Here is an 18,428-nt window from a genome sequence, read left to right as displayed (position 1 = left end):
ATAGTTTTTTTAATCATTCTGATCCGACTGCTTCATGTTGATGGTAACAATTGTTATCAAAAAAGTAAACCAAAAGATGCCCGTAGTGCCCAATCAAAACAATTATGAGTCATTTATTACGTGTTTAAACGCCGTTAGCTTACAGATTAGTGCCCATGAAACATAAAACCAACGGCTTGGTGTTGCACAGAGGGATTGTGGGTATTGGGGTTGTATAGAATCACGTTTTGGATCCAGCATGGCAGAGAAACAGAAGAGGTTGGAGGATACTTTCCTTATTATATGCTGAATATTAAGAGTTTTAACGGCACTTTCTTGTTGTTTCTATAAGTTTAAGTGTTGTCAGTTGGGTCGGTGACATTGTGGGGGTTGAGAGACTCGTTTTAGCTAACATAGTGTGTTTTAGTCTTAGCCATTCATGCTATTAGTGCTAGCTTAGTGTTGGGGCTCCTGGAAGCAGCTAGCTTAAATCAAACACCAGCTACGTGTTTAGTGTTATTTTCCTTAAAACTGACTGTTTATGAATGTTAACGAAGTCCTTTACAGCCGACTAGCCGACTACCTAGCTGACAGCTGAACAACATAACGTTTAAATGGACTCTGGAAGCAATAGACCATGCATCACAAAGTTTCCTCACACATGTTGGCCAAACTTATTTCCTCCGTTGTCTTTCTCGTAGGAAACTAGAAGACCTCAGTGTGGATGAGTTCCTGCTGTCAGGTGGTTTTGATTCTGCAGGTGAAGGTGAATCTGAAGACGAGTCTCCCAAACATCATGGACTTAATAAAAAGAAAAATCTGAAATCTGCAGCCTCCAAGATGTGAGTCATTTACAATGGGATCATTTCCATATTCATTCTGTGACGTTGTTGTGATGGTATCAAAACCTCTCAAGGACAGAAAAGCAACTTTTTTGTGTTTTTTTTTCCTTTGTAGTGATGATAAGAAGAAAGGTAAGGCCTCTGAGCACAAGGAGCAGCTGTCCAGGTTACAAAACAAAGATCCGGAGTTCTTCAAATTTCTGCAACAGAACGACCAAACGCTCCTAAACTTCGACGACACAGACAGCTCTGAGGATGAGGATGAGACTAAGTACCACAAATTGCCATCTGCACTGGAGGTAGGCCGGCTGCTGCTGTGTGAGTTGATGATGAGTTCTCTTGTGAAAAAGATCTTCATACTCGTGTGTTTTGCATGTAGGAGGCCAGCTCTGGTGACGACGACGAGGACGACGATGAGGGGCAGAAAGCTTCGAAGAAATCCAAAAAGGCAGTGGAGTCAATCAAAGTCACAGACAAGATGATTGAAGAATGGAAAGCAGCCATGAAGAAGGAACCCACACCTCGTCTCTTCAGAGAAGTCACCCAGGCCTTTAAGGCCGCCGTGGCTACAACGAAGGGTGAAGGAGGCAGTCAATGTCGATACAAAGTGGCTGACAGTTCAGGTAGGGTACCATGTTTGATTTGAGGTGCTGATGTGTGTTTTCAAGCTGCTGCATTTGGATGGAAAAATTACATTGTCATTATTTTTGCGAATCTCACATCTAAATTGGAATTGTTCAAAATGTTTCGATAATTAAAAAAACTTTTTTAATTTATCAAAAGACGTTAAACTTCAAACTTTTTAAATAAATGTGTAAATACGAGCAGGTGTTCAAGAACTCTTAAACCTGCAGTAACTGTTTTTTTTTTTTTTTGGGAGCGGGTGTAGAAACAAGTTAACACGTTTACATATCATCACCTTTAAACATTTTACATTTACATTGCAGTTTTAGACCAATATCATTCATTGGGAGTCGTGTCTCTGCCCAGCTGTTGAATTTAAATCCAATATTCACTCTCTGTTTTAGTTTTGTTTTTGGTCTCTAACAACTCCTGAGGGAAATGCCCGGCTCTTTAGCTGCTAAATGCTCCATTATGTTCACCAGCTATTAGCTAAACTGTGGCCAAAAATGATTTTATGAAAGCAGCGAGAGTGAACTAAAACAGTAAAGTTGTGGATCAGACAGTTAACAATGAGTTAAAACTCACTATAAAGTTTTGTAAAGCTGAAGAGCGCTGCAGATTCAGCTGATCACTACGATGATATATTAATATTATTAAAATGTCTCTTATAGCGGCATTAAATAAGATACGGTCAAGACTTTAATTTAGGAACTCTCAAAAATAAATAAATCTGACCAGATATTGGATCCCCACATTCAGTACTTGAAAGATATCAAAGATGATGCAACACATTTTGGTCATTACTAAAAAAGTATTGAAGTTTGACACCCATCCCTAGTTTCAGTTACTATTTTTGGTCTCACATAAAGCGTAAACAGAAATGATGTCTAGGTAGCTGTCAAAATGTTGTTCATAGCTGTAATTCTTTAAAAATCTTTAAATGTGACCCCTGTAGAAATTCTAAAATGTTTGCTGTAAATATTTGTGATGCAGTTTGAAATTGGCATTGTGATGGTGGTGTCAGTTTCATACATTTCAATAATTTAAAAAAAGGTGCCTACATTTTTGTTTACTGTAATATTCACCTTTTATAACAGCATAATAGAAAGTTACCTTACCAGTGCATGTAATAGAAAACGGCAGCGGTTTACTGTAATAACAAACGACCTGAAATGCTGGCAGGAGGTACGTTAATACTGAACATTTTCATAGATTCTGAACAAAACACAGTGAATTCTTTGATTAATCGAATGTACTGAATTGAGAGATTTGTGCTGAATGATTCAATTGAACATTTTATACTCCATGAATACACATTAATATCACTCTCCCTGTTCTGTCTGCAGTGTTCAACGCCTTGGTCCTGTTCTGTATCAGAGATATCTATGTGGCCCTGCAGAGGATGCTCAACCTGAAGCCAAATAAAGACCAGAAAAAGTATGAAGTGAATGTTACATCTGCTGATCTTAACCTAGCCTTAATGTAGCTGTGGAAAGCTGGGTCACTCCTCACTCTGTTCCCTGTGTTTTGTTCTAAGGTTAGTGCTCCCGTCGTCTAGTTCAAAGTGGCAGAAGAATCAGATGGACGTCAAGATGTACCTCAGCGGAGTAGTTCAGGTTTGTTCAGGTTCTCTCACTTTTTTGTGCCTCTTCTTGTGAGGTAGACAGGACGAGACACAGTAGATAAAGTGTAGAGAAATGTCTTTTATTCTTCTTCCAGACCAGTTCATTTATAACACAGCTGTACATGCCATGATATTTTCTTCCGCCTCTCCTTTTGTATCCTGAGAGCATCCCGGTATTAACGTCTTCTCTTTTGTCTTGTTCTCCACCTGTAGCTGTTATCCTGTCTAACAGAGGCTACAGTCATCAGCGCCGTCCTGCGTCACGCCAACCAGCTCGTACCTTATTACCTTTGTCTACCCAAACAGTGTCGTCACCTGGTTAAGGTAAGATACAAGTTACCGTAGTATGTCAAATAGTTTTTAATGTATTTCTTTCTTTTATTTATAAGCGATCTTATGTCATTGTTTCTAGCAACTCATGAAGCAGTGGAGCACAGGGGAGGAGACAAGTCGGGTTCTCGCCTTCCTGGCCCTCAACAAAATCTGCAGACACAAGCAGGAAACATATCTTAACCCTATCCTCAAGGTGAGCTGAATGCAGAGCAATACAGGAATAGAAAGGTACACAGTAAATCTAGATGTAAAATGGACTAGAATTTGTTTAGAGTAATTTCTTGAAAGACTATGTCAAAAAGTGAGTTAAAGTGTCATATTTAGTATTCATTTTAAGTTGATGTTCATTCCAAATACTTAAAACCACATCCAGTAGCCTCTATCATCTGTCCTGTCCTCATGTTTTTCTTTCTTTTTTGCAGCAAATGTACATTTCCTACGTACAGAACTGTAAGTTCACATCTCCCAATGTCCTGCCCATGATCAACTTCATGCAGCGAACTCTATCAGAGATGTACTCCCTGGACACACAAGCCACTTACCAGCATGCCTTCATCTACATCCGACAGCTGGCCATCCACCTCAGGAACGCTATGACCATGAAGAAAAAGGTTGGTTTCTGACTGTGTGCACAGGATGTTGCTCAGGGAGATGCTCAGCTTTTGTGCTTTCGAAAGCTTTGAAGACGCATACAAAGACATATTTGAAATGCTCTCCTGCATTAGAGGGAACCAGGCAATGGAAGACTATTTTATGATGAGTAATTTAAGGGTTATTCGTCTATTTTTATTCTTTAAAACTTCAACATGTATTGACTTGGCCACTGCAGTTAGAAAGAGCACAAAGCTACTTTCTGGTAACTTCATGTTCAGCACAATAGCCTGATGTTGTTGACATTTTTGCCTGATTGTTATTCTCAGCACAGCACATTGCAACAAAAAAACAAAAAAAGCACATAACAGAATGAAGCTCAGAGTTCAGGTCTTATGGAGCCTCTCTAAGCGCCTACAATAAGACACCAACTGTGCTTGTGTGTGTTCTGTAGGAGACATACCAGTCGGTGTATAACTGGCAGTATGTCCACTGTCTGTACCTCTGGTGTCGGGTCCTCAGCACCCTGCACCCCAGTGATGTACTCCAACCTCTCATCTATCCCCTCTGCCAAGTCATAATTGGCACAATCAAGTGAGTATATGTCATTTTATTAAGTTCCTTTAAAAGCTCATGTTCATATATGTAATAAGAATGTGCAAAAAGTTGACATTCTCCGAGGTAATCCCAATAAATGAATTATCCATTATAGAGTGAGGTGATAGGTGGTCAGATATTTGTTGAGTCTGTATTTATTGTAATCAATGTAAATCATTTTAGAGCAGTTTATGTAGCTGTTAATCAGTTTGCAATGACATTCAGAGCTTTTAATTTCTGTTGAGTTTGAGAAGGAAAAAAAACAGAAACAGGGCTACAACTAACGCATCATCAAATAATTGTTTGCTGAAAGAAATGTCAAACTGGTGAGAAATTAACTATGATCCTAAAGTGATGTATTCAAATAGCTTGTATTGTTAAACCAAAAGTTCAATACACAAGAATATTTGGTTTTAATATAATGTAAGACAAGGTAAAGCAGCAAGTCTGAAACCATCAAATGTTTTTGCCAGAAAAATGACTTAAACAATTAATTAATTATCAAAATAGGTGTTGATTAATTTGCTGTCAATCATCTTATCAATTAATCAGCCATTTCTTTCAGCACTAAATCACTTCTCAAATCAGAAAGAAGACAAACTCTTCTTCTTCCTTGTTATTTTTTCCACAAATTATAAACCTCAAACCTGTGGATTGTATTTTATTGGCACACCTGAAGTAACACGTCACCGTCAACACTTTATACTATTTAATATCAGCTCTAGCTTCACACATCAACATAAACTCACTGCAGTAAATGAACAGAACAGAACTGAGAATAAAGGTTCTCCTGCTGTAACAAACAACTGCAGGCAGAAAGACATAAACGTTTGAGTTTGTATGCATACAGTATATTTACAAAAAATGAATGCTGTATATTTAAAAAATGAACTCTGAACAATACTGTATGTAGTTGCCTTAATTTGTGGAGTCACGGCTATGCGCTATAACATTATACCAGGTATTTATGTGAACCTACCATGTTTTATTTTTCCCAACAGCAGGTGGAGACATTGACCACTGTTTTATCTTTCTGAACAGACTGGTGCCCACATCAAGATATTACCCTCTGAGGATGCACTGTTGCAGAGCTCTCACCCTGCTATCTAGCAGCACCAACACATTCGTACCTGTTCTGCCTTTCCTCTTGGAGGTAAGACTTCACGTCACCCCCAGTAACCCCCAGTAACCCCCAGTCATAGTGAATAAATGCAGGTGTCAAGTTTCCAGCAGTCAAAAGTGTTTCAAGTTCACAAGTACACTTAAATAGTTTAAAAATTATGCAGAATAAACAACAGTCAGTTGGTTGTCTTTGTCACAAATGGAAACAATGAAAAGGTAGATGTGATGAAATGTTCCATCGGTGGTTTGCTGTGGAAAAACATCAGTGGCGTATGAAATGCATTTTGGTCTCAACGGCCACAACTGAAGGAGCTCAGGAGGAAACACATAGAAGGGTAGGACCGTGTGTGCGCCAGAGAGACACCTTTGTTATCAGACCAATCACAGGTCACCAACTGACAACATTTTCTGTGGGTCAGGTGTTAAGCACGTGATTGTGCTGTGTGTCTTATGCATGCCGTGGGGCGGTGTTGTGGTGTGCCGGAGGAGAATAGTATGCTGGCGACAGCGACTAGCTCGGCCCGCTGGGAGCGGTCTGTGTGTGTGTGCGTGCGTGTGTGTGTGCGTGTGCAGCAGTTTGACCGAAGCGATAAAAGCACAGTTGTGGTTTACACTCTGGTCCTAACACGCTGTGCAGACCACATCCTCTCTGCCTATGGCCCACTCCCCCACCTCTTTTTTCCCCGTGCACACACACTGTGAGCCCCCTCCCCTAACCCCCAACAGCAAACCGTGTTTATTTGTGACGCACGATATTTCCTGTGTTTTTTCTCCTTTACTGTTCCCTTGTTAAAGCACTGTTAAAGGCTGGCTGAGGTACGCTGCTACTGTTTTAATTAGAGCAGCAGAAGCAGCCCCTTCCTCCTGTGTGTCTGTGCCTGTGTGTGTTCTCGCATCTCCGAGGGGGGTGTATGATTTGGAGCTTCCTGCTTTAGTAGGTGTGTGTGTGTGTGTGTGTGTGTGTGTGTGTGTGTGTGTGTGTGTGTGTGTGTGTGTGTGTGTGTGTGTGTGTGTGTGTGTGTGTGTGTGTGTGTGTGTGCGTGTGTGTGCGCACCAGGGTTGGCCCATGCCTTCCCACTTCCCCCTGGCTCCCCCGCAGACCGCCACCACATCCTATGTTTGTACAGACAGCACCGGCCAGGAGCGTTGCTCTGCCTCACACACTGAGCACATTAACGACCACGCACGCACAAACGCGCAGAAATACACAGAGATACGGGGAGTCAGAAATAGCTTGATACACAAATACAAGGCAGAAATTCACTTGTGCACCGTGGGCAGATGTGAAAGCTAAAGCTTGTAGACAAATAGCCCACACGTTGGCTAGAATGTACTTTCACAGACTAAATGTGTCATCTCAGTAACACTGCAGTATGTGTAACTCATTCTGTGTAGAATGAGTTGTCATAATTGAAGGACACTACCAGCATATAGCTGATTCTGTACCTGTGCTTGTTTTCTTTCCTTCTGTTGAACTTGAAAACGTCAGTGAAAATAAAGTTTTCAGAAAAATGTTAGTGGTGGCTTCTGACCTTGTTGTAGACCATCAGTTTGAGGAGATTCCTTCAGTATGCGGTGTGGAGGCTAGGATAATTGATTATGATGAGAACCAAAAACTACTTCCTTTTTTTTTTTTTAAGTAAAAACCACGGGGCACCCTGGTAGCTCATCTGGTAGAGCTGAAGCCCCAATGTACCAATGCTGAGTCCTTGCTGCAGCGGCCATGGGTTCGACTCCGACCTGTGACCCTTTGCTGCGTGTCATCTCCTCCCTCTCTCCCCCCTTCCTGTCAGTGTTCAGCTGTCATAATGAATTAAAGTCAATAAAAGCCCCAAAAAATATAAAAGTACAAACCAAAAGACTGATATATACATCCACTATTCTGTTCTCTAAAGATAGTTTGCACTATTGTACCAATATGAGTATTTTTAAGCAGTTTGGTCTGACTCTATTGGTTTATGTCTTTCCTTTTCTAGATCTTCCAACAGGTGGACTTCAACAAGAAACCAGGGCGAATGAGCAAGAAACCCATCAACTTTGCAGTCATCCTGAAACTTAGCAAGGTCAACCTAATGGAGAAAGCATACAAGGTAAGTACTGCAGTGAGCCCAGATAGTAGGACACATGCTCGTGTTTTTGTCGGTGCTTTTGATGTTTCTTGTGCTGAGAAGGAGCAGCAGCTGATCAGATGAGTGGTTTAAGTTAATGTTGTTTTCACGTCGCTCCCTGACTCTGTGTGTTAGCCTGCGTGTGTACATAAGGGGATTGAGGGCAGCGCTGGCCCCTTGTCATGGCTCTAAAACTGGCCCTAAGTCGGCACGCTCAGCACTGCAGCCAAGAGGATTGCAGCACGGCCCTCTGGGATTATCCACTGCACTCCGCTCGCTAGGGCTCTTTTCACCGCTGTCACCTGGGCAGCTGCCACGAACCCCTGCCTAGTAGACTCACAACAGACAGACCTGACTTAACAAGCACTGATCTGTCTAAACCTGAACACTTATTAGTCCACATAGCCTAGAAAGGTTTTCATTTCTGTTCACAGTGAGAGGCAAAGTGTCTCTTCTAATTGTACTCTTACACTAGTGTGATATTTAAATTACATGTGACTCAGATCTGTACAGTATGTGCTATGACTCCATAATATACATTTAGTCCATCTATGGTTGACAGGTGCCACTTTAAAAGGTGACCTCCTGCTGTGGCTACCTGTAGTGTTTGTGCTACTTCTGGCCACTGTTCAGCAACACATTGGCCGGCTGTAATCTGTTAATGCTACACTCTTAATATTTTTAACAATGTTGATTTTTCTTTGTCTTTCATGTTGAGTAAGCATTTTATTTCCTATTGCATGATCTGCAGAGTAACCTGTGAATCCCCTCTGTTTATCAGTCAGAGGTGACTAAATCCAGGCGATGACTTGAACTGCTATTTCATTTAACTTGACGTATCCATTCTGCTGACATTTACAGTTAACATGGATGCTTTGGTAGCCGTGGATCTCAGCACATACATTTTTTCCTATTAATCAAACACATGTTGAGGTGTAGGGCTGTAGTCAACCACATCATTTTGAGATTGGTTGGGGGGGGGAATGATCATGTTAATTCTAGGTTAACTAAATATAGCACTGCTGGGTGCTATTCAAAGGCACACACCGTTGCCAAGAAAACCAATCGACCAACAAACCAGAAGGTGCCCGTTCTAGATTTGATTAATTTTACAGTAATTTTATTTCTGTATGGAGACTTAAAACAACTGCGTCAATCTCATCCACGCTTATCACTATTTTTCTGAGACTTGTTTTCATGAATGTTACTACGTTGCTAACCACTAAGCTAGGATTACTTCTCTTAAATAACCATCAGTGGGCACAACACTGAAATGTGTGAAATGATAACTAAGATGTCAGTCTTGATGTGTTTTGGTTTTTGTTATTTTGCACTGAATTTCGTTGCACAGCAAATGATAAACTGAAGATTTACACATCTGTGTGAATATTGCTTGTGAATCTTTCTGTTTTAGGATGGGTTGATTGACCAGCTGTATGACCTGATACTGGAATACTTCCACACTCAGGCTGGCTCCGTCGGCTTCCCAGAGCTCGCCCTGCCCACCGTCATTCAGGTAACACAACCTTTTAAACTGAGAGTGACCAAAGTCTACAAATCGTCACTTCCAAAGTTCAAAACATGATTCAGGATCTGGTTGAGAATCTGCCAGACTGAATCTGCTTTCCTCTGGGGAAACAACCACAAACCCTCCTCTACTCTGCCTGAATGCACTGTATGGGCGGACTCGATGATCCTTTACACCAGTTCCTTCTTTCTCATACTCCCCCTCCATGTCCCTGCAGCTGAAAGCGTTCCTGAAGGAATGCAAAGTGGCCAATTACTGCAAGCCGGTGCGCCAGCTGCTGGAGAAGGTACAGGAGAACAGCAGCCACATCACAGGACGGAGACAGAAGGCCGCCTTCGGAGTGGCCGATGCCACCGCTGTGGTAAGTGTGTGTGTTTGTGTGTGAAAGAGAGCCGGAGGGAGGGAGGGTTAGGGAAGACTGTCTTGTCCTGATTTTGCAGGCCGCCTTTCTGGAGTCCTCATTTTACCTCTTCCATCCATTTGTATCTTGTGTCAGTTTGGCTCTTCGGTTTCGTAATATTATGGTTTTTTTGGACCCTTTTAAAGTTCGGCTCTTGAATTTTTTTTAAATGAGTTTTAAATGCAGGAAGGTGTTCTTCTTCTTATTTTATATTATTTAATATTTACTTTTTGTTAAGTTATTGAAACAAAAGGTAAATAGGACGATTTATAGGTGGACAAAGACAAAAAATCTGGAATTATTATCAAAGGTTGCAGAGTCAAACTTGTTTAACTGACTCAAAAAACCTGTATGGATTCATCTGTTCATGGAAGCCAACTGTGTATTGTTGGCTCAAGATTTAATAATATCCAGTGGGTCATAATGCAGTCTAATTATAACATAATTTATAAAATGAATTACAGCCCTGATGAGTAATCATTATTGTGTCATGTAACAATATGTTTTATGATTTAAGTCGGTTTTATTGCTTTTTCTACTCATTGAGAGCAACAGTTTTATTACCATCATTTCATTATCTTTTGCTACAAGCTGTTGTATTATTTCACCTTATCAGCAATCTTACCACATGTACTCTACTTTGTGCATTTGAAGGGATTCAAACTACCTGATATGTTTCAGCACGTGTTACCCTAAAAGTGAACTATCTGAAGAGGCTGAGTTCCGTTCAAATTGATCAGATAGAATTACACACATCAAAAGCCCAGACTATGTTGTAATATCGCTGCAGCATTCTGTTTATCAGGTGAGCATCACACACTTGCTCACATCACTTTGTTTTCTTTTCCTATTGCAGTTTAAGGAGGTCATAAAAAAACTGAACGTTTTATTGCTTTCTAATTAGATACTCAGCTTTGAACCATTTAATTTGGACTTTTAGTCTTTGAGTAAATCAGTCCCTTATTCTCCTCCTAAAAGTATTGATTCAGTTATTTTATGCATTGGTGAGACCTCAGAACTGATGTAACATAAATGTATTCACACTAACAGAAGTATGCGACGATCCACAAAACTCAGTTTGGAAATTAATTAGGCTTGGACGTCTGTCCATCAATCCCTCTTGGTAGTTCATAAATCAGATGTAATGAGGAGTTGTCTGTTGTCACATTGCCAGGTTTTGGTGAGATGGTGTCAGCTGCTGTGGTGGGTGTGATCGGTGCTTATGATAATTGACGACAATGTGAACCAGCTCAATCCACTTGACTTGGAATTCTTTAATAATCAGTACAAGTTTGACTCAGTGTTCTCCACTGTAGCAGTTGTTGTCACAACAATACTATGTGATGTTAATCTTTTTATTTTTAGATCTTGGATTAGTCATTTAGATTCACTCAGCTTGTAGGTGGTGTCTCATCTGAATGTTCTCAAGAAGCATCAAAAAGAGAGCACTGTGTTCCAGTTTGACTGCAAAGATAACTTGTCATTGGATGACAAAAAGTCGAGTCTTTTCTTTTGGGCTCTTGTCCAGTTGAAGCAGAGGCTGCAGGCAATCTGACAGTCCTGACCATCGAACCCCACAGTCAGCGATAATGCAGGACACTTCCCTGTGTAAACTCTAAGCCTGGTTAAGAATGACCCTGTGGTTATTGGAGGCTCTTATGGGCTTTTGAAGCAGAGGCGCCTCTGCCTTAATGAGCAGCCATTAGTGTGTTTTTCTATGTTGACTTGCTCTCTGTGTGCTACCTGTACATTCATGCTTTTATGTGGCTTTGCTGCTGCTGAGACTCTTGAAATGTAGTGCTGATTAATATTTAAGAGTGTTTAAGGATGAAATTAAAGAGGTCTTTGTGTAAATTAACTGATGAGAAAACGTGTGTGTACACACATGGAAGTGTGTGTGCGTTAAAGTACAACAGACAGACCGACAGACAGCACGGCACCGCAGCAGCGCCAGCTCCTGTCGCCACAGCTCTCTGCTCAGCGGAGGCTGTCGTCATGGCATCCACTCCCTGGCATCGTGGCAGCGGTAGAGGTGTCACCGCAGGCGAAGGAGAGCGGACAGCCCTGCTGCTGCTGCAGTGGAAAAGGCCACAGCCCCCCTCCGGCCACCAGCCCCCCGCTGACATGTCACCCAAACTGAGAGCTAGCCTAATTAATGATGCCCTGCCTCCATCCAGGTCGCACTCTGATGTCTCTTGTCTTTCTCTGCTGCCTGTTTGTGAAAATTTTTAGTTTTGTTTATCTAAGTCAAGGCTGAAGTATCTTTTCAAGTTTCATTCTCTTATTCTGTCTTTTTTTTGTGAGTGTGTACATGTCACCCATCTTAATAGCCACACAGCAAATTGTGGTAAATGTGTTAAGCTAACGGGCGCAGGAGGCCACGGTCTGTTCGCTCTATTGGATTTGTTGGTCAGATAATGTGATTTGACCTAATCAATATCATCCACAAAGACCTTTAGGGGCTGGAGAAGATCCGCTGGTCTCCCCTTTCAGGCATCTTCAATCTGTCTGTTTTCCAAATCTTCTGACTCTCGTCACTGTCTCGTCTATCCATCTCTTCCTCCTGCTCAATTGATATAAAGTTGTGGTGGAAAGCCACATGTAGTAGGATCATTTTAAAACCCGAATGAATTTGCTAAAAGGTTCTCTTAACAGATTCTGAAAAAATAACCACTGCTCTGGATATTCATCAAGTTTCTCGAGAAGTTCAGGCACAGATCTGCTTCTTATTTAACACAATATGTTATATACCCACATATATAAAATCTATCTCCATGTCATCTGTTAGGCGGCTTGGGAGAAGCGGATCAAGGAGGAGGGAACTCCCCTCAGCAGGTACTACAGCCAGTGGAAGAAGCTGAGGGAGAAGGAGATCCAACTGGAGATCTCTGGCAAAGAAAGGGTAACTATCAAAAAAAAAAAAACCCACGAGCGTTTGCCTCATCCCACTCAGTCATCATGAATCACTTCTGGCTTTTTCTTTATTAATGTCAGAGTTACCCACAAGAAATGCTCTGTTACATAAATCACGAAACAGTCATGCTATATAGTGGAAAACATTTTATGGCAGCACAATTATCGTATGATCATCGTCATTAACACACTGCTGTTTCTCTAAAAGATGGAAGATCTGGACCTCCCTGAAATCAAACGCAGGAAGATTCAGGAGAAGAAGACAGAGGACAAGAAAGAGTTCAAGGATCTGTTTCAGTCTGACAGCGATTCAGACGAAGATGATGAAGGACTCAAAATCAAAGGCAAGCTGACTCTCACATGCTCCCTTCACTCACACATTAAAATCACAGTTTTACTTGTGGAACAGTAGGCTATGATGTCTTGGCCTCTAGGGGGCTGTGTTTTGTTGCAGCCTGGTCTTCTGCAGTGTGAAAGCAAAGTTACAGAGGTGATGACAGTTAACTCTTATTTCTAGGCTGTTATCTCTGTTTCTGCAACACACACTATCTTAAAGATTTGGCTACAAGAAGCAGATCAGTGGTGCAAGAAGTTCTCAGATCCTCAACTAAAGTAAAAGTAGCAGTACCACAATGTGAAAATACTCCACTACAAGTGTATGGCCTCCTTTCCAAACCTTATTATCAGCACAATTGACTTAAAGAAGCAATGAAAGGTAAAAGTGCAGTAAATGGTCTCAGTGTCATATATGATGCATGAATATGTTTGTTGTATTTGTTTGCTGTAGTTTTTAGGTGGAGCTAATTTTAACTACTTTAGGTACTGTTGTAGTTTAATCTACAGCAGTGCATCATATTTTATAAGATCATCATGTGTTTGTAGTGTTGCTGTGCTGTGAGAACCACGTATCTCTAAAAAGTCAACTTTTAATAAGCTCAGACAAGCTTCCCAGCTGCGTGACGATGCATTTTCCAGCTAATCCAACAGGATTTTTAAATCATTTCTTTAGCTTAAGAAGTAGGAGACTTTTCTCAACCCATAGAGGAACACTTCGGGCGTCCTCGTAGCTCACCTGGTAGAGCTGGTGCCTCATGTACTAAGACTGAGACCTTGTGTAGCGACCGTAGGTTCATGTCCAACCTGTGGCCCTTTGCTGCATGTCACCCCCCCCTCTTTTCCTTTCCTGTCTATCTTGAACTGTCCTATTCATAAAGGCAAAAGCCCCAAAAAAATCACTTTCAAACACTTCATCCTTATCAGAAAGAAAATCTAAAACACCAATCTTGATGACATGGACATTGTTTTCACTGGACAAGAAGTAACTAGTAACTAAGCTGGCGAATATAGTGGAATAGAAAGTATAAAATTTGTTTTCTGAGATGTAGTGGACCTGGGCTGTACACAGTATTTATAAAAAAACAACAAAAAAAAAAAAAACTGGGCCTTTGGATTTATTTATAGGGGCTTAATCTACTGTGAGGACTGTACATAGAATATAGAAACATTGTAATGTCATCATGTACTGATGGCTTTGATTACTAGAGTATTCTTTGTGCAAACTGCAGTGTAGTAAAAACAGAACTTAAAGTAAAAAAGAAATGCCAACAACTTTACCGCTGCTTCATTTTCAAAATAAAATAAAATTAGATTTAGTTTAATAAATGCTAAACTGACATAAAAGTATTTAAGTATTCAGAGGGATATTTTTCAGATATTCTATTGCACAAGAAACAAAGGAGTTACAGCAGTGTTAACGATATGGCGGAATATGACAAAATCATATACAGGAAATTAAAACCGGTTCATCTGGTATATCGCCCAGAAGTTTAAAGTTGCATAAAAAGAACCTCAGATTTGTACTTGTACACTACTTGAGTAAATGTACTTAGTTACATTCCACCACTAAAGCAGTTACCACAAGGAGTTATTAAAACAGAGGCCGTTCCTGAGGAACTGAAAATTAAATCCCAAATCAAGAGGTAATCTCTGTCAGATAGTGGGGTTCTCTCTCTCTTTGCAGGCAGGAACCCTTGTCCAGATCTTCCTTTAACCCCAGAGTGTCTCGTCCTCACAGGGTCGTCCACAGGTCACAGACAGCTGCAACCTCGCTTTTACAGCTTTACACTCGGACACGCTCCAAGCAGAAAAAAGCCCTCCGCAAGGTCAGAGAGGAAAGGAGTAGGCGGCAGGGGGATTTTTTTTTTTTTCTTTTTTTTTTTTTGCGAATGCATCTGGACTTCATTGTAGGGAGAGTCCCAACAAACGGATGGGCAGCTGCCGGCAAGCAGCAGGCCTCCGCCTCTCACTCTCTGTCCAACCCTCCCTCCCATTTCGTTCGTCTCTCCTCCACCCCTCCCACCCCTTGCGCACACACACAAAAACTGAAACCCCCCGACAGGAAGTACAGGCTTGGATCCCAGCGGGGGTTCCTAATTCAAACCAGTCCAGTGGAACAGCCAGAGGTGGCCGCTCCCACTCCCTCTCTCCCTCTTTCCTCTTTTATTCTGGCTCTCTCGCTCTCTCTTTCTGGCTCTGTGGGCTTCAACCAGCTGCCCCCGCATGTCCTCGCAACACGTGCGCGCACACACACACACACACACACACACACACACACACACACACACACACACACACACACACACACATCTTGATGATAGCACACAAGCGCACACCCACCACCTCCTCGTCCAGTCTTGAAGAGCCAAAAGCTTTTGGGCAGCTCACCAAAGCTCTTTGTGGTCTCACACACTCCCGGAAAGAGAGGGAGTGTGAGAGGAGGGGGCTGATGATTTAGATTGATGTGTGTGTGTGTGTGTGTGTGTGTGTGTGGGTGTGGGTGTGGGTGTGGGTGTGTGTGTGTGTGGTGGTAGTGGTGTCAGTGTGTGGCGGTAATAAGTCTTCCAGGTCATTTGGGGGCAACCTCTAAGGTACTACTGAAGTCTTCTAGCGCCATCTGAGCAACAAAGAGTGGGAGAGAGTGAGAGTATGTTTGTCATCTGAAATTTAGATATGAAGGGAAGTCCCTAATGTTTTAATAGATGGTCTTTATCAGTGTGTGCTCTTCTTGTATAAGTGTGTGTTTTGAGGTGTAGCAGAGAGAGGAAGTAGCTCTGTTTTGCTTCTCTCTCTCCTCCATGCCCCCAGCCTCTCATCACACCTCAACTTCAAAGCCTGTGGACCCCAGTTGTCCCTTTGGCTAGACAATGCACACACACACACACACACACACACACACACACACACACACACACACACACACACACACAAAAAAAATTCAGACAAACTCCCATCCTCATCGTAGCTGCAGAACCTGCCTGCTATCTCCATTTGCTATATTTAGGCCGTGAGCATAAGATGTCTGAAATTGCCGGTAGTAAACTGTCATGGGTGTTTGTGCAGCAGCAGCGGCGTCTGTAATCGACTCTCAGTTCCATCTCAGGAGGAAATAGACTGCCTCTGATGCCTGGCCCACATATAGGTGTCTCCACAGTCCACAGACGTCAGCGATACACCAACGCAAACTTAGGAATGTCACAAGGAAAGAAATAAATGAACGCAGTGTAATGTTTTTTTTTACTGTCTCTTCTCAGGTAAAAGGGGTGGCCGTGGGTCAGATGATGATGACGATGATGATGATCTTGAAGATCTTTCTGACATGAGCGATGAAGAGGGGATGGAGGGCGGAGACTCAGGTTGGTACAATATTAACGTCCAGAAAGAAGCATACTGGAGTTATTTTATACGTTCTGTTTGCTTTGTGTTCATTAATTTAATAGAAGAGACTATAACCATGTATATCAGTGCATGTATTAACTGTCTCATTACTCAGGGTTGGCAGTTAGGGGTAAAACTTTAGATCATTTTTGTATAGCTGCAAAAACTAATGGATTAGTCGATCAACAGAAAATGAATTGGTATCTATTTTAATAATTGAATCATTTTAGAATTTTTTTGTCATTACTAAAAGCGAAAACTGACGTATCTGATTTGTATTCTGAGGATTTGCTGCTTGTAGTTTTATCATTTGTAAACTGAATATCTTGGTGTGAAAATCATATGAAATCATTAGTAAAGCGTGACTTCAAATTAATAACCTTTTCGCAGAAATACTTTATATAATTAATAATAATAATAATAATTTATGTTGACACAACAGAAACCACCTTCTGTCCTGTAAAATGAATTTAAGGGATGTCAAATAAAACAGCATGTTTAACTGCCAAAATGTGAAATGTATCCACATAAGTCAGTCCAAAAGTCTACATAATAGTGTAATAAACCCAAGCAGCGGCATTCAGTGTAGCTTCAGAACTGAACGAGAAGATCGTTGAGGGGAAAGTAAAATAGAATAAATGTTGTAAAGCAACAATATTTATTTGAAATAAATTCAGTAACTGGGTAAAATTGTACTTTAACCTCCAACCTTTTTACCATTTATAAGCAGCATATACACATTTAATAGTTTATAACACTATATATAATGTAGTTATAAGTGTTTATTAGTGTATTTGTCAACAACTATCTAGATCCAAGATGGCTGCCGCAGTACTACTACTGCAGTACAGCGCACTCACCTCCTGTGGGCTGATGTATAAACTGAACCCAGTTGTAATAATATCAAATATGCCTTCAGTTAGAATTGGTGAAAGTACAGCACATTATCAAAACACCTAACCTCTTCATACCTGCTGCACTTCTTGTATCCTCATGTGGCTGAATGTCAAGTTAAAGTGCTTCCTGTTTGCATTCTAGATGATGAAGATGAGGAGGAGGAAGGGAAGGCCTCGAAGGCTCCTCAACCGCTGTCCTCCTCTGCTCTGATAAAGCTGGCAGAAGGAGGCGAGGATCTGGTGGAGGACCTGGAGCTGTCTGATGACGACTGAGGTTCATAGGCACACTCAAGCTCACCTGAGAGACTTTTATGTTCTCGACTTCACCGACCAGCTATAATTCAAATCATATTGGACTATTTGCTATTTTCTTTGCTTTTGAATTTTGTATTACTTGACCTGTACAGTGCAAACATGTTGATGTTGTTTTATTAAGCATCTAAACTGTAAAAAAAGAAAGAAAGAAAAGACAGAGTTCAAGAATCCAGATTGTTTTCCTTTGGATTTTTTTTTTTTTTTTTTTAAAGATACTAATTAAATGAAGCGTGTACGTGCTTGTACATGTTGATGCACAAGTGCACCTGAAATGAGTCGTTTGTGTCCTCTGTACGTGTGCACACCTGTAGGCACCCTCAGGCCTTGTGAGGACGGGCTATTTGGAGAGAGCTACGAGCCTTGCTGAGCTGGGCCGAGCCAGGCTTGGCCGGCCAGGAGGAGGGGTACAGAGAGGCGGGTGTTTAGCCCTGAGGCAGCAGTGCTGTGCCAGGCTGGCAGGGTGGCGTCTGATGCTGTGCCAAGACTCTCTGCCCAGGTGGTAGAGCAGCAACACAGGCTGGTCTGTTTCTGTGCCAACTCCTCACCCACCCCCCGCCCAGACCACTGTCTTTTCTGTCTGTGTATTCACATGCTCAGACACAGCTTTCCTCCTCAAACTTATCCTCCTTTTCTTTCTCGACTTCACCACTAAACTAAAGGTGATACTGGCCTTTTTGTTGGGCGAACGATTATTGCATCCATTCACTGGTGTACAATGCCGGGCAGATGAGTTGTTTGAAATGGATTTAAACGCCACAATGGAGATTTGATTTGAGAAACACTTTTGTGTCGTCAGATTTCCTCTGTAGTCGTTTGCAGTGAATACAGAATCTTGTGGTGCA

At 41.5% G+C, this 18,428-nt stretch overlaps 1 protein-coding gene across 1 annotated transcript; it reads left to right on the top strand.

Annotated features, from left to right (window-relative positions):
• Positions 1-96: 96 nt before the first annotated feature.
• On the top strand, positions 97-17,858 carry noc2l (NOC2-like nucleolar associated transcriptional repressor). The gene is made up of 18 exons (XM_051424242.1): positions 97-258; positions 681-821; positions 937-1,120; positions 1,201-1,444; positions 2,792-2,882; positions 2,983-3,061; positions 3,283-3,393; positions 3,482-3,595; positions 3,825-4,013; positions 4,448-4,587; positions 5,632-5,743; positions 7,689-7,802; positions 9,235-9,336; positions 9,566-9,709; positions 12,537-12,650; positions 12,870-13,005; positions 16,252-16,353; positions 17,414-17,858. The coding sequence occupies exons 1-18, from the start codon at positions 239-241 to the stop codon at positions 17,542-17,544; spliced, it is 2,268 nt and encodes a 755-aa protein (XP_051280202.1). The 5' UTR covers positions 97-238; the 3' UTR covers positions 17,545-17,858.
• Positions 17,859-18,428: the final 570 nt, after the last annotated feature.

Source organism: Dicentrarchus labrax, unplaced genomic scaffold, assembly GCF_905237075.1.
Source record: "Dicentrarchus labrax unplaced genomic scaffold, dlabrax2021, whole genome shotgun sequence".
NCBI lineage: Eukaryota > Metazoa > Chordata > Actinopteri > Moronidae > Dicentrarchus > Dicentrarchus labrax.
The sequence above is the reverse complement of the archived record's forward strand: the minus strand, read 5'-3'. Positions and strand labels throughout refer to the sequence as shown.

Coding starts and splice junctions, on each gene's coding strand:
- noc2l (XM_051424242.1), top strand. CDS start 239: ATGGCAGAGAAACAGAAGAG. Junction 822..936: donor AAATCTGCAGCCTCCAAGAT/GTGAGTCATTTA, acceptor TTTCCTTTGTAG/TGATGATAAGAAGAAAGGTA. Junction 4,588..5,631: donor GTCATAATTGGCACAATCAA/GTGAGTATATGT, acceptor CTTTCTGAACAG/ACTGGTGCCCACATCAAGAT.